At 35.8% G+C, this 16,322-nt stretch overlaps 2 protein-coding genes across 2 annotated transcripts in view; one reads left to right on the forward strand and one right to left on the reverse strand.

The window, feature by feature from the left end:
• The window catches only part of LOC139979493 (protein FAM114A2-like), a 314,900-nt gene that overhangs the window by 132,904 nt on the left and 165,674 nt on the right, over positions 1-16,322 (reverse strand). The gene's annotated exons all lie outside the window — the stretch shown is intronic.
• Positions 7,572-14,884, forward strand: LOC139979850 (aqualysin-1-like). Its single transcript, XM_071991005.1, has 10 exons — positions 7,572-7,714; positions 8,720-8,830; positions 9,568-9,708; positions 10,232-10,355; positions 10,952-11,070; positions 11,715-11,856; positions 12,284-12,465; positions 12,675-12,846; positions 13,523-13,672; positions 14,733-14,884. The coding sequence occupies exons 2-9, from the start codon at positions 8,726-8,728 to the stop codon at positions 13,666-13,668; spliced, it is 1,131 nt and encodes a 376-aa protein (XP_071847106.1). The 5' UTR covers positions 7,572-7,714; positions 8,720-8,725; the 3' UTR covers positions 13,669-13,672; positions 14,733-14,884.

A 16,322-nucleotide genomic window follows, 5' to 3' on the forward strand; every position in this document is an offset into this window, starting at 1 on the left:
TGGTGATGGTGGTGGTGATGGTGATGGTGATGGTGATGGTGATGGTGATGGTGATGGTGATGGTGATGGTGGTGGTGGTGGTGGTGGTGGTGGTGGTGGTGGTGGTGGTGGTGGTGGTGGTGATGGTGATGGTGATGGTGATGGTGATGGTGATGGTGATGGTGATGGTGATGGTGATGGTGATGGTGATGGTGATGGTGATGGTGATGGTGATGGTGATGGTGATGGTGATGGTGATGGTGATGGTGATGGTGATGGTGATGGTGATGGTGATGGTGATGGTGATGGTGATGGTGATGGTGATGGTGATGGTGATGGTGATGGTGATGATGATGATGATGATGATGATGATGATGATGATGATGATGATGATGATGATGATGATGATGATGATGATGATGATGATGATGATGATGATGATGATGATGATGATGATGATGATGATGATGATGATGATGATGATGATGATGATGATGATGATGATGATGATGATGATGATGATGATGATGATGATGATGATGATGATGATGATGATGATGATGATGATGATGATGATGATGATGATGATGATGATGATGATGATGATGATGATGATGATGATGATGATGATGATGATGATGATGATGATGATGATGATGATGATGATGATGATGATGATGATGATGATCATGATGATCATGATGATGATCATGATGATGATGATGATTAATTTCTGGCCAAAAATATCTGTAAAATTCAACTTGCATACCATCGCTGCCTGGTACCTTACCAGAAGTCATACTTTTAAGTGCATTCCAACATACCTACTCAATCAAAACACCTTCACATTTATTTCTTGAATCGTCCGGAACATGATCGAAGCGGCACAGTAAAAGTATTATCAAAGCTAGCATTATTACAAGTTGCAAACAAATATTCGTAACAAGTCCGCTCAACGTTTATCTTTATTATTATGATTATAATGATTACTATGATTATTATGATTATTATCATAATAAATGTATTATACAGACACATAAGTATTCACAGTATGAGTTCTCTATAAGACTACACTGTATGTTGCAGAGCGTCTTCAGATGCGTGGCAAGGTGAAGCTAAACCAACAGGGTGTGTGGGTATTACTATATATGCTGCGGTACACATCATTACTTCAGTGTGGATGATTTGCATTCTAATGTAGGGTCTTTGGCTCTTATACTCAATATTTAATTTACCCCATTGACTTACAAACTAAAATCGTCACAGTAATGTGGTCTCCAATCCCTTGAAGAAGTTTTCAATAGCTAAAACCGTATTCATCGCTGGATAACTGACACGTTGGCCATTCATGGCACCATCAATTATCCGTATCATGACCATGAAGATTTTTCGCTATGAGAACTAGACGTTTTCGTTACTTGTTAAATCAACCTCTTTCCTCAGTAAATTATAGTAAAAAATTATCGACGGTACGCTGCTCTTCGGAGGCCTGAATGAATTGATCTTTATATTGTACTAGAAATATAAATGCATGGTTATCACATGGTTATATCAGGGAGTTGTTATCCATAACAACTCCCTGTTTATATTCAAAATATATAACGTATAGAGGAGTGTTGCAAAGGTTGCATTGTATACTTTGAACCCAATGTTTGTCTTCAGAGCCCATCTTTGGTAACTTTTCTGGAAGAAATTTGACTTTGTTTGACTTCAAAGGCGAATTCGTGACGTTACATTATTTACTCATGTTTTGTTATTTAATTAAGAGAAGCTAAACCAACCTCGTTAAAAAACGAAGTACGTGGAAGAGTTGTGTGTGTGTAATACATATTATGTCATTGTGCGCACACGCTATTGAAATCGTAAGGATGCCAACAAATATTGGATAATGATGAATTTAAAGGCTTATTGCTGTAGATATTCTCTAGATGTGCAATATTTTCAAATGTGCCTCTCTAGCCGTTGGGATTTGTTTTTTGTTCTTAATTGTTATTCGTAATAAAACAGAAAAGAGAAAAAGAGGTGAGGAAGTCACTTCTGATTAAATTCTTTTCAAACTCACATATTTCTTCGCAATCAAAGACCTTGGAATTTTTAAACTGCTAAACCTAACAGTCTTGGTATTATTTCATCTTTGTTCTTCGCCCTTCTATGTCTTCCCTTTCACTGTCAGTTTATTTGGCCGAAATAATTAACAACACGTATATATATATATATATATATATATATATATATATATATATATAAATGAAAATCGTAATGAGTTGGAAAATCAAGAACAGTGAAAAATCTTTCAGCCTCCACCGGGATTCGAACCACGGGCCTTATATATATATATATATATATATATATATATATATATATATATATATATATATATATATATATATATATATATAAATATATATATATATATATATATATATATATATATATATATATATATATAAATATATATATATATATATATGTATATATATATATATATATATATATATATATATATATATATAAATATATATATATATGTATATATATATGTAAATATTGATATACCGTGTGATTGTAAGAGGATTTTCTAGATTTCTACAGTTTTCAGCATCCCTTGCGTGTGTTAACATACTTAGTTTCAATCGGTGAAGAAGAATAGATCTCTCACCACGACTGGAACATGAACATGAAGTAACTCTAAAGTATACTTTCTCAGGTGCTATTTTTGGAGAGAGTGTTTCTCCCTCTGTATCAAAACACCTCCCTGAAGAGAATATTGAAGTAAGGTGAACAACTCTCCCTCCTCGACCATTTGTAGACAAGGAGGGGAGGAGGATGGTAGGAAGGGGAATCGAGGATTTTGAAGAGAGGGTTGTGACCCTGAGGTCGTTGAAGCCAACTCCAGTGTTAAGTGTGTTGTGTCCTTCATCAGAAAAAAAGAAATAGACATGAATTTATTTCTAAAGGACACTCTAAATTAAAATTTCGCTACTTTTTACCAATTATATATTTGCAATAAAAGAGCACGTTTTATTTCACACAAGGGCACTTTGCTAATTACAAAAAAAAAAAAGATGAAAAGGATGACGCATTTCACCAACAATATGTTTCACAAAAGTGTGAATGTGTAAACATCCCTTCCCTAGGCTCTGTCGCCTCCGCATATATCTGTATTTTTTTATTTTTTTTTATGTAAGCATTAGCAGTCATGTAAGAATCCACATGTGTTTTGAGTTATCTTTTTCTTTGGTTACCACCTGATAACTGTATTTATCAGTTGTCACGCTATTTCTTTGTTCAATATCTTAATAAAATAACAGATGGACCAGTCTCACCCGACCTTTCTATGTAGAGTATGACCGGGTCGTTTGATTCTGACTGTATTAGCAGAAATGAATATGCATGCAAACATAATGGCGTGTAAAGTCTAATTTAGTCAAAAGAAAGGTGATTGGGTCTTCATTTAATCCCGTCGAAAAAATAGAATCAATAAATGCAATATATATATATATATATATATATACACACATATATATATACATATATATATACATATATATATATATATATAAAAATATATATATATATATCATACTCCGCGATATAAAATCTTCAGGATTATGCTATTCGATGGAGTTCATATAGAAACGCGAAAATAAATAAACAATATGTCCTGGGATTATAAGTAACAAGCTGTTCAAAATTGATGTGGGTAGTATATGACTATATTGCGGTATACACAACTTTACTTCAGTGTGGATGATTTTTCATTCTCATGAAGATGCTCAAGGTGCCGGAAGTGGTTTCAGTCGCAAAGACGGGGGGGGGGGGGTGAAAACTTCGAGGGACAGTGAGACATGTGACATTGAATTGAGAAGGCGAATAAAGTTACATGAAAATTCCACTACAAAATTGAAACCACTGTTCATTCCATACCAAATGTTCCCCATATTTGAATGATTTGTCAACAAAAGGGCACCTTTCAATAATAGTTTAATGTTATTTAACTTATTTAACTATAGTTATTTAACTTAATAACATGGAAAATTTACTCTTTATTTCCAACTTGGGAACTTCCTATATTTATGAAAATGGCCTTTTGAGAGGTTTCAGTTCATACATCGATTCATCCATTGAATAAATTAGTTGATTTAGTTCTTCTACTGATTTATCAATTCATCAATCGATCCACTCCCGCATTGATTTGTACAGTGATCAAATTGCTGTACCGGTATGAAATTTACCGATCAGTTCTTCCATTGCTCAATATAGACTCGCATACCGTATGTACCCAGCCTTGAAAATCCAGTTAAGTCCTAAGCTTATTGCTCATATATATATATATATATATATATATATATATATATATATATATATATATATATATATATATATATATATATATATATATATATATATATATATATATATATATATATATATATATATATATATATATATATATATATATATATATATATATATATATATATATATATATGGTGGCATCCTGTGGTGACATCGTAATATAATTGATGAAATACATATTTATTATTTTTTAAATTTGAATTATTTAATGATATTCCACAGACGTGGAAGTATACCGTATATTACATCATTTACTGCAGTATGCTCGTAATGTATATTTTCTTCCACTGGTGTTTTCAAAATGATTGTTGGAGAGTTTTGACAGCGGGAGATCAGTTCGAAACTATAATTTACGTAGATAAATGATGATAGCGTGGGCGGTGGTAACCTTTAGTAAATAAGTTTAAGTTCCACGCCGTACGTGCTTATCATCAGGTCAAGTCATTGCAACTTATCGCAAAAACATCAAGTTTACCATAAAGGTTTGCACCTGATGACAGTAACAACGTTAAACTTTAGAATGAAAGGAATAAATATTGTAGCCTTAATGTATATATATATATATATATATATATATACTTTATACGCCCATATACACACTGGATAGTTCTTCGACTTATTGAACAAAGTCATGCATAGATCTTTATGTACAGACTGTTATGACAATTGACCATGGGGACAATCCCCGTGTATGGTCAAACGCGGATCCCGTGTGTGTGCTCATACGGATGGGTCAGGGTGGGTAGGGGGTCGGGATGAAATCCACATTCGATCTCACGCACAAAACAGTTGTTGGCACAACACTGCGTTAAGTTAGACCTTTTGGGAGATGCTCCCAGACTACTCGTGGCATTTTGGGATAGGCCTATGTACGGAAACGTTAAGGTACCACCCATAATGCTAAAACCAGTAAATATATTACCAAAATTACAAAATGATAAATTGTTCAATTAATACGAATTAGCAGTTTCCGATTTTCGTGCATTAATTAACTGATCAACTTGTTCTTTAGTCTGATACCAAATGACAGAATAATTACTTATTAAATTTTAAAAACGATTAAAAATGTTTACAGCAAAAAGATATTTTTTTGAAGTTAACCTAATAGTAAGTATTTTACTAATTTTCTAAGTAATAATGAAATAATTTATTTTATTTAAACATTTCACAATTTGTAACAAAATTGTTTAAAAAAGATCTCTCATGATATGTGTTATTTCACTAGGCCTATTTGTCAAGAAAATGTGAAATTGAAATTACAAGTCATTAGCTGAGAGAGTAAAAGTTTCATTTTGTTCGGAAAGTTGTTTTAAGTGTGTAATTCCTCATTTTATTGCAACGTGTTTAATTGTTTAAAGTCATAAACTACAAAATTCGACAATTTTCTGCATTTTAAGCAATTTAACCCATTGCCAATAGTTACCGAGTGACATAAAAAATATTGTGTGAACACTTCAACATATATATGGCACCTTAAAGTTTCCATATCTTCCGTACATCATCCGACATCATTTTATCAGTTTGTTCCATATAGTTGCTCACAGTGTAAATACCATGTGGACATGTTCACACGTACTTTATTTGAGATACGCAGAGTTCAATTACTTTTCATGATGAAATAAAAAAGTCAAACAGGTGTTTTATAATTAACCCAGCACAAGATGGTAATAGAGGGTAGGGGAAGGGGAATGTTTAGATAAAGGAGCAATGATCCCTGCCCCACCCCTTCCCCCGTTAAATCAGTGGCGGGAGTAGGATTTCGGAGGTGGGAGGCAGACTTGTGATTCACCGACTGATATTGGGGAAGGAGTCTAAGGGGGTGCCCCCTCCCCCATCCCTTTAGACCTTTTTGTCACAGGGAAAACTATGTAGATCCAAAATCGTGACATCAATTACTAGTTTTAAGCAGGTGCAATTGTTAAGAAATAATTCATGTTTTTGCCGGGCCACAGCAAAAGTGGGCCACATAAAAGTTGCCCGCATTAGCCCACATGTGCTTACACCCCACGCGAATGATGGGACTCAGTTATAATCTCCGCATGTCAGTTGCAATGTCGCAATGTTACTGTTGCATATAGTCACATTTACATCAACTTTATTCTCTTACTTCCAGTTAATCCTCTTTTCTCATGACTTATACATACCAGTGGCGTAGCCAGAGGGGGCAAGGGGGGGGGGGTAATGCCCCACCAAATTTGCTTTGTGCTACAGTTTTGCCCCCCCCCCCCCCCTCCCCAAATGAAATCCAGTGATGTATTCAAAATACTTCTTTTTTACATTTTTTCGAGTTCTAATCACAAACCTTCATACCTCAGGGCTCATGTTCATACTTCATATAAGGTCAGAACTTGGTAATCAGACATTTTGGGCCTCCATCATACCCACATACGGAGACCGTTGATCAATATCGTCCTACAGAATAAGCGCCAATTATTTGGCCGGTTGTATAACCATTACAAACTAGCGCTACAAACCCATGTACATTTTCAGCGACCAATGATGCCACTCGTGGAGAATTTCCACTGCACGTATAGGCCCTATAGGCCTATATAGTGAAACTTGTTTGTGTGGAAATCTGGGCATGTAGTGAAATAGAGTAGCTTATTTATTCATTGTATCCTTTTCATAACTTGCGGAAGAAATTATTCCTTTACACACAATGCAGTGCTGTTATTTGTTAGATCATAGGCCCCTATAGCGTATTTCGAAACGATGGAATTGAAAGATCATTATTATTTAATTTCATATATTACTTGATAATTCCTACCATCAACCATCACGGGGTTTGCCCCCTTAAGAAAAATCTTGCCCCCTAACAATAGAATGCTGGCTACGCAACTGATTATTACATACGACTCTTGATATTTTCCCCAAATTTTCACAGCGAAACAAATGGTAAGTATTAATTGATTAATTATGTAATAAAATCAACGAAGAATCTGCTAAACGGTGGATTTAAAAATAGAAATTAATTAGGCATGAGAACGAACGAAAAATGCTCTATTCTGCAGCAAACAAAGAAATCCGGTCAAGTGACTGCCAATGACGAAACTCTTCCTATAGGACGTTTTTTTTTTTTTTTTTTTTTTTTTACTTTTTTATTTGCTTGACATATGTCAAGTTCGCATACAACACCGCGCCAGACAATCGATTTGAATAGTAAGATAACGAAGTAAACAATAGCACCGCCCTAAAATTGCTTTATGTTTTATTATATTTTACGTTGCTGAAAGAAGATAATAGTATTTGTCAGACATAAGCCAGATGCATCCTCACCCACATTTCTCATCTGCCAAAAATGGATAAAAATGCCGGTATTGTCACCTACAATTCATAGCATTCCTGACTACAGCTCAAGAAACATCAAGACAATTTGGTAAGTATTTTATTTTATCAATTTCAATATTTCTCTTTCAATTCGTTAATAATGTATAGGATAAGTTCAGGTAAATTACACTATTATAATTATTTCATACATACTAATGTTGCCTTCTCAGGCAACATTTAGACAATAAATTAGATCCATAATTATATTAAGCTTTGACCGACAGTGTGCGCTTGTACATACCGTACTTGTGTGTGGTTGTAAAGGGGTTCATCCATTGAACCGTAAAGCTGTGGTCTAATATTCCCTGATTGCTGATACGGTAGTAAAAATCCCCGCCTGAACAACTTCCTCTCGATTCACTGACGTCATAGGGCTCCGTGCTATGATTGGTTGATAAATATGGTTCAGCCGTTCAGTTTAGTTGAATGATTGACAAGTTGACTACCTCCATTGAGAATAATTATATTTCTAATTATTATAATAGAACAATAGGTTATTATAATATATTATTATATAAACGAATAGGGCATATATTAAATCGAGAATTATTATAATAGAATTATAGATTATTATGATATTACATCATTATATATATATATATACGAATAGGGCATATATTATAGATAAGTATTATTATAGAACAATAGATTATCATTGTTATTATATGATATTATTACATATATACGAATAGGGCATTTATTATAGATAATTATTATAATAGAACAATTGATTATTGTTACATTATATAAGTATACATACGAATACGACATACATTAATCGATATTTATTATAATAGAACAATAGAATAATATATTAAATTATATTATTATGTATACGGATAAGCCATATATTATTGATAATTATTATATTAGACTAATAGATGAAGAATATGGCATGAGTGAAGTGCAAAAGTATTTTTTATGTACTCAGTGATGAAATGGGCTTCCCAATTTATACCCCTTCCCAGTCCTTTTTTCTTCATTTTACGCAGAATCGATAAATTCTTACCAAGGTTCATATTATCGATTGTTCTTATTAATTTTATCTTGGCAGTCAAAAATGAAATTCCTCCTCGTCGTCCTCTTCGCCGCCGCTGTTAGCGGTTTGGCCCCTCTTTACACCCAGAAGGACAAGATCGAAGGATCTTACCTCGTCACCCTCAAGGTAGGCTTCAGCAGCCGATTCACACAATGGCTTCAGTAGATGACCTAGATGCTTAGAGATTATTTATTCAAAAATCATTCTTCAAATATGATTCTATTAAAAAAAAGCGGGTAGTAGAAATTAAAGTTGAACACCAATTTTAAGGTATGATGTTTAAGCAGCCTGTGAGTATATTCCTTCCTGTTCCATTCACTTCCTGTCTTAAATTTATGAGCAAATCGATTTTAAACTCGAGAGGAACCAACGACGTTACTCTGTTCAACAACAACAACAAAAGAAAAAAAAAGAAAGGGAAAAGAGAAAGATATCGCCCAGATACTATATTTTTTCTTATTAGTGTTAATGAAATTGAAAAAAAAAACATTAAACCGTAAGGTTTGAAATACAGTATCTCTCCATTTTTCTTTATTATTTCAAATTCATCTTGTTCAGTTAGTCATAGTAACCATGCAGCATTCCTATGAGATCTGATTCAAATCAGCGCGCTACATTGCAAATGATCGTAATATACTCAAACATGAATGGAGGGAGGCAAAAGTGCAGTAAATAGTTGTAAATCTACGTTGGATCGATTGATTTTGATTATGTGCAAGTTGTATCCCTTGGCTAGGTTAGACCGATGTAGAGTTACTACCCAAAGGTAAGGGCTGAATGTGGGCTGTGACGCGCTTGTGAGGTATTGCTGTCTCTTTAACGTAATAATCTTTGATTTCATTTTGTATCTGACTTAAATTTAGAGAAACGTCGACGTCAAAAGTGCCGTAGCAACCATCAAAGCCCTGCCTCTCTTCTCCACTCTCGGAGGAAGAATCGACCGTGAATACACCACCGTGCTCAATGGATTTGCTGCTACTCTTAGCGGAAAGGCCCTTGACTTGGTATGTGAACTTTTGATATCTATTACTGAGATGTTAACATATTGGCCATATTTACTGAAGTATACCTCGTTGCCGAACAGTTCTTGAATGCCGAACCAATAACAAATGATTTAATCTCTATTTATCTTGACTTGTTTTGTTTATCTTTACCTCAAGGATATGTAGATTTTTCGTTAAACGTTTTAATAATTTGGCTCCAAAAGGTATGTTACTATTCCTCTCCCCTTATCTCGTACTTTCCGTACTCATATATAGGCAGGATGCGTCATCACGTTGTCCATACTTAACCTCTTAATTAATCGCCGTTCGTGACATCAACCTCGTTACTTCAGTTGGTGTAGGTTTTGAACACAATGGGGGAGGGTGGGCAGCGGGGGCGGTATACTAGTACCTTCCCGGGGCCCTCACAATCTCCAAATTTGGTACAATGGATGTTAAAACTAGAAGGAACGCAATAACCAATGGATGTTACTTCACTGGTATTTAAATTCACCTTTGGCCTTCACTTGACGTTAACTTCCAGGTTCGTCGTCTCGACTTTGTTGAGTTCGTTGAAGAGGATCAGATGATGTATGCCTCTGTAGAGTGGGGACTTGACAGAATTGACCAGAGGTCTCTTCCACTGAACAACGGCTACAGCGCCAAGGGTAAGTTTTGACATGTAACAGAGCAAAATACTTTCCACATATTGTAAATTTGTATTGACCAGACCTTTATATTTAAAACTTGAGACTTACTCGATGTACTGTCAGAATTAGGGCAGAAATAAAGAACAATTTTGGTATTATTTATAGATGACAGTAAATATTACATATGTGCGAGTTATTTAAAACTTTTAATACCACTTGAAAATGTTCCTAGGGGAGCATTTGTTCTCACACGATGTATTTGTTATGGCGGGCTGTTTTTGAATAGGTATTTCGTGGAAACGTCATAATATTTATATCAGAATCCCTTCAGGATTAGAAATGGTACAAAAGCTGTCAAATGAATGCCGCGTCTGGCACTTTCAACTTATATACAAAACGTGTGAGGAAAAAAAAATCCAATATTAACTACAACGTATATTAATGACAACTAACTTGATATTCTATAGAGTAAAAGTCCATAGAAGGGTGGAAACGGAATCGATAAAATACCAAGGTTTTTCGTTTGTAAAAGGTCTGGAACGCATTATTGAACAACATCGAGAATGTTGTCAAAGTGAACTTATGCATTAAGAATCATTTGTCTGTTGTTTTAGGAACTGGTAGCGGAGTTTCCGTGTACGTTCTTGATACTGGAATTAACCCCAGCCACAACGACTTCGGTGGTCGTGCTTCAACCAGCTCTTCAATGGACTTCCACTCCAACCCCAACAGCGTAAATATATTACATTATGTTTTACACAATCATCTTGCTATCGTTCGTATTAGTGATTAAATATTCATACAGGTTTGTTTTGGAATTTTAACTGTTTACAAATTATGGAAATGGATCTGCTAATTAATGTGGGTTTGAACCGTCATAATGCAGATCCTACTTACCAAGTTGTAAAAAGTTGTAAAAGTGACCTAAAATAGCTAATCATGGTTACTACGAACAAAGACAGTGTGGAACAAAAAATATATAATGCAAGATCCCAATATGTAAGCGATTGTTTGAGAGAGAATATTCACTCTTGGTAGGTCTGCACTCCATAATTATAACAAATCAAATCAAGAAACACGTGCAGATTATAACTCCGTTACACTCTGAAACTCAAAATTACCAATTTTAAAGTATAGTGAGACGTCTCCACTAGTTCTTTCCAAAGATGAGCCTATACTATATGCAAAACTGGGTCAATTTCTCACAGAAAGAACAATGGTGCTTGTCACGTTACCTGTAATATAGGATAGTCATACAACAATTTTTGTAATAGTGTATAACATGCTATCATGAATTTGTGAGCCCGTCGTCCTAAAAGTATCCACAATAATTGCAGACATGGAGTTTGATAATGTTTTTTTGGGGGGGATAAATAGGGTATTGACTGTCATGGTCACGGAACTCACTGTGCTGGAACTGTCGGAGGAAATACTTATGGTGTCGCCAAATCAGTCAGCCTTTACGGCGTCAGAGTTCTTGGTTGCTTTGGAAGTGGATCAAACTCTGGAATTACCGCTGGTAAATATATATATATTATAATACTTTTCCTTTAATTATCTATCTAATTTTTCTTGGCTACAGATAGGGTGGATTTTGACAATGTTTCAAACATTTCATGATACAATTATATCGCCCCCCCCTCAGCCCCCCCCCAAAATAAAAAATAAAGAAGAAGCAAAAGTATATAAGTACTAAATATAAAGTTGGAAGGAATGTAAATAAAGCGTGCAGCGTGATATGGCTAGGGCATGATCGGCTCTTGGCAAATGTTTTAATGGCAACATACAATTTAAGGAAAGTTCCACTTCATATACAGACGTGCGTTTATTCAGGCGATAAAAACTCTATACCGGTCTCTGAGCCGTGATAAGGAAAACAAGTTATTAGTAATGATGAGTGATTTTTTTAACGAAGATTCTAAACAACATTTTATGAATTTGGACAGGTATGGACTACGTCGGTGGCCGCAGTGGAAAGAGAGTTGCCTCCATGTCCCTTGGAGGAGGAGCTAGTATTACTACTGACAATGCCGTCGCTAATCTTTACAATGATGGAGTCCCCGTGATCGTTGCCGCCGGAAACGAGAACCAAGACGCGTGCAACGTTTCACCAGCCCGTGCCGCTAAGGTACGATAGCTAATATACGAAGTTATAAAAACAGTAATACTTTGTTCAGATGATATTGATACCTGTTTCTAGTGTCGATTAAAGTTACTTACGTTCTACAACAATATATATAAAAATATTGATATATATATATGTTATATTATATGTTTCTGGTACAAGCAACGAAGTGTTCTGATACAACCATGCACTGTTCGTCTTTTTGTATATAGGCTTACACCGTTGGTGCCACCGACGACAGTGACAGCATTGCTTCCTTCTCCAACTGGGGAACGTGTGTAGATATCTTTGCTCCTGGTGTCGACATCAGGTCTGCCAGTCACTCCTCCAACTCTGGATCTACCACCATGAGCGGTACTTCAATGGCCTGTCCACACGTTGCTGGTGAGTATTTATCATACACTATAAGGGTTTTCCATGTAGCCCCCAACCCCCCTTCCCTCCCCCATATGTGCTAAATAGAGAGAAAACAAATCAAAACTATCTGTCATTGATTAATCTCTGGCAACGTCATTATATTATCACTAATTTAGCATTCCAGAATATCTGGGGGAAAATTGGAGGGCCAGAACCTCCAGGAATGGTTTTCATTATAACACGTTTTAAGCATATCTATACATAAGATATGAAAATCAAGAACGACGACAGGCTCTCAAGCATTTTTGGTCGGTTCGGCGGTAGACAATTTGAACATTTACATGCCAATTATTACTCGAAAATAAGTTTACTAAACTTGACTCAAGTCAGGTATAGAATCCGAGATTTCTTCATCACATGTATGAAGATCAATGAGTGTTTTTATAAATGAGTAATATTTGCCACTGAACTTTGGACAGATGACATTGTTAATATACCTTCTTGCTATAATCATTTAGACTGTTGATCAGCGTAAATGTGTTATAAGTCCCCCACCCCCCACCCCCACCCCCACCCCCCTCCCCCCTCGTCGTTTCCTTAAATATCGATTTCCTCTTCTAAAAGTAAAATAGAAATATCTTATCCGAAATGCTGACGAAATTGTTCCAATTCATTTATTGTTTCTTCTTATGTTGTATTTTAGGTGGTGCCGCCCTTGAGTGTGGATCTGTCAGTTGTAGCCCAAGCGGCATTTACAGCTCTCTATCCAACAATGCCAGTTCCAACAAAATCAGTGGTTTGACTTTCAGCAAGTCAGGCAGCCCTAACCTTCTCCTCTATGTCGCCTAAGAAGGTATGAAACACAAATCAAGAAAATCAATTGATATTTAATTGATATCAAGGAGTGTATTATATTAACTACCCATGTAATCTCTAAATTGAAAGTATTGGTTAGATATAACTTTCTGGTTCACTGGCTATATCAAGACAACTCCCTTACGTTCGACGAAGTAAAACAGTAACGCAACGGGCAAACAAGTGATGATAAAATGTGCCTATGCCAAAAGTACTCTTAGAGCCTTAAACCAGATCATTTGTAGAATGTTACAATACGACTCACAGTAGCCCAGATCTTCACCCGCTGCATATTTTCCTTTATTTTTACTTTGACATTAATACATTTTTAAAATAATGTTGTAACCGTCGATAGCTGCACAGCACATAGCATCATTATTTGATAATAGTTTATGCATACTATGCAACAACAGCTTCTCAGAAGCAACGTAGTAGTCGATAGAAATGCATAAAATCTCTTTATTGACTGAAATCGACTTTTTTTTTAAGCTGACAGTTACAACTCTTGAAGCAACATAATAGTCGATAGAAAAGCATAAATGCTCTCTATTGACTGATATGATTTTTTTTTTGGAAGCTGAAAGTTACAAATCTCTGTCAAAATCCTCAGTCTGAAAACTAAAGCTGACAACCTAGAAAATTAAGAGATATTCAATTGTTTGTATCTTACTTTTCTTGCTGAAATAATGAGGTCTTTATCTGGATACATGGTGGTGTAAGGTCTCTTCTTGTGATCCAAACCTCTATTGTCGTAGTGTATATACATGTGTAGTAACACTGACATGCTCACTGTATAGCTGCCGAGTTTAATCCATGAATACAATCTCAACCAAAACGGTTAGACGGAACCACCAAATTCTGTATTTTAAGTCATTTTCACTAATTACTTCAACCATTGATCGGAACTATAATCAAAAGAACCTATACTGACCTTTGACCTATTGTCTCATTGTGAAGCTGACACAGTCGACCCTACAACGAGTATGTATAGGCCTAATCATGTAACGTATAATCATAGACTTTCTTTCTAATGATAATAAATTTCAATCCTTTTTCAGGTACCGATGAGGAATTGCCAGGCTGATACTTGGGTGCAATTAATTTGTTGACAATTTATGATTTCAATTTTAAATGATGTTTAACGATAGGTGGCGGAAAACCTCGGATTGTATTAATTATTAATAAAACAAATAAAAGAGCATAACAAAAATGGCTATGTCTTGTGTGTGATTTTTGTTCGACGTATTCATGTAAAATTATCTTCACATATCTTCTGTAGTCGTGAACTTAAGTTATAATGATAACCTGCAGAACGTTTAAATAATGTATCAACTTCAGCTTATGTCACACAGATCTTTGTGAAGAACAACTCTCGCCCCCACCCTCCACCACTACCCCCTCCTCCCCAACAACCAGGGAACTGGCATTTTGTACGTATGTCATGTTATAGTATAGCCCCGGACAAAATTATCTTCACATATCTTCTGTAGTCGTGAACTTAAGTTATAATGATAACCTGCAGAACGTTAAACTAATGTATCAACTTCAGCTTATGTCACACAGATCTTTGTGAAGAACAACTCTCGCCCCCACCCTCCACCACTACCCCCTCCTCCCCAACAACCAGGGAACTGGCATTTTGTACGTATGTCATGTTATAGTATAGCCCCGGACAAAATTATCTTCACATATCTTCTGTAGTCGTGAACTTAAGTTATAATGATAACCTGCAGAACGTTAAACTAATGTATCAACTTCAGCTTATGTCACACAGATCTTTGTGAAGAACAACTCTCGCCCACCCTACACCACTACCCCCTCCTCCCCAACAACCAGGGAACTGACATTTTGTACGTATGTCATGTTATAGTATAGCCCCCCCGGACAACTTTTAGTTTCGATTTTCATTTCCTATTTCCAAGGTAGACTGTTAATAACATTAATACTATTGACACTGAAACCAATACCACCATTTGCTCATGTTAAACAGCTGCAATATGTTAGATTCAACATATTTCAAACCCATCTCTGTTACGGACAATAAATATTGTTATAAATAGTGAAATACGCTTAAAAAATGGAAACAAACGTGGCACCATTAAGGTCATATTTAGAGTTAATATTGCTTTGCTGTTTGACAAAGGTATTCATGAAAGTAACTTCGATCACACAGATCAAGAAAGATGGTAAGGTTCTTGTATCCTAAAGGAACACTGCTATAGTGTCGTAGGGGAGGGGGGGGGGCAAGCCTGATCGAGCCGGCACCCACAGGTTAGCAAAAACCAATTTTAAAAAACAACAACAACAGACTATTAATATTAATACATTGGTGAGGGTAAAGAGACAAGCAACATACACAGAATGGAAGCTTTAAAAACTACAAACGCGGGAAACTTAAAATACTGAGAGGCTGCTCCAGACCTGGCAACCCCACCCACCCTCCCGGGATGAGAACAGTGGTACGAAGTAACAAAACCCTCCCCAGTGGCTGGGCAGTTCCCCGGAGGAGAACTATTGTTCCGAAGTTTGACTCACACGCCCTCTAGTAACCGGGTTTCTAAACACCCCCCCCCCTCCCACAAACTTACCTCTGCCAGAGTCCGAAGCCTTCTCCCAGTTTCAAAAATCTAGTTTATATAGAGAATTTT

Source organism: Apostichopus japonicus, chromosome 14 (assembly GCF_037975245.1).
Source record: "Apostichopus japonicus isolate 1M-3 chromosome 14, ASM3797524v1, whole genome shotgun sequence".
Classification (NCBI taxonomy): domain Eukaryota; kingdom Metazoa; phylum Echinodermata; class Holothuroidea; order Aspidochirotida; family Stichopodidae; genus Apostichopus; species Apostichopus japonicus.

What these genes read in the sequence shown, in the direction of transcription:
- LOC139979850 (XM_071991005.1), top strand. Translation starts at nt 8,726, where the DNA reads ATGAAATTCCTCCTCGTCGTCCTCTTCGCCGCCGCTGTTAGCGGTTTG. An exon ending in GCGGAAAGGCCCTTGACTTG is followed by an intron (nt 9,709 to 10,231) that starts GTATGTGAACTT and finishes GTTAACTTCCAG; the next exon opens with GTTCGTCGTCTCGACTTTGT. An exon ending in CAACGGCTACAGCGCCAAGG is followed by an intron (nt 10,356 to 10,951) that starts GTAAGTTTTGAC and finishes CTGTTGTTTTAG; the next exon opens with GAACTGGTAGCGGAGTTTCC.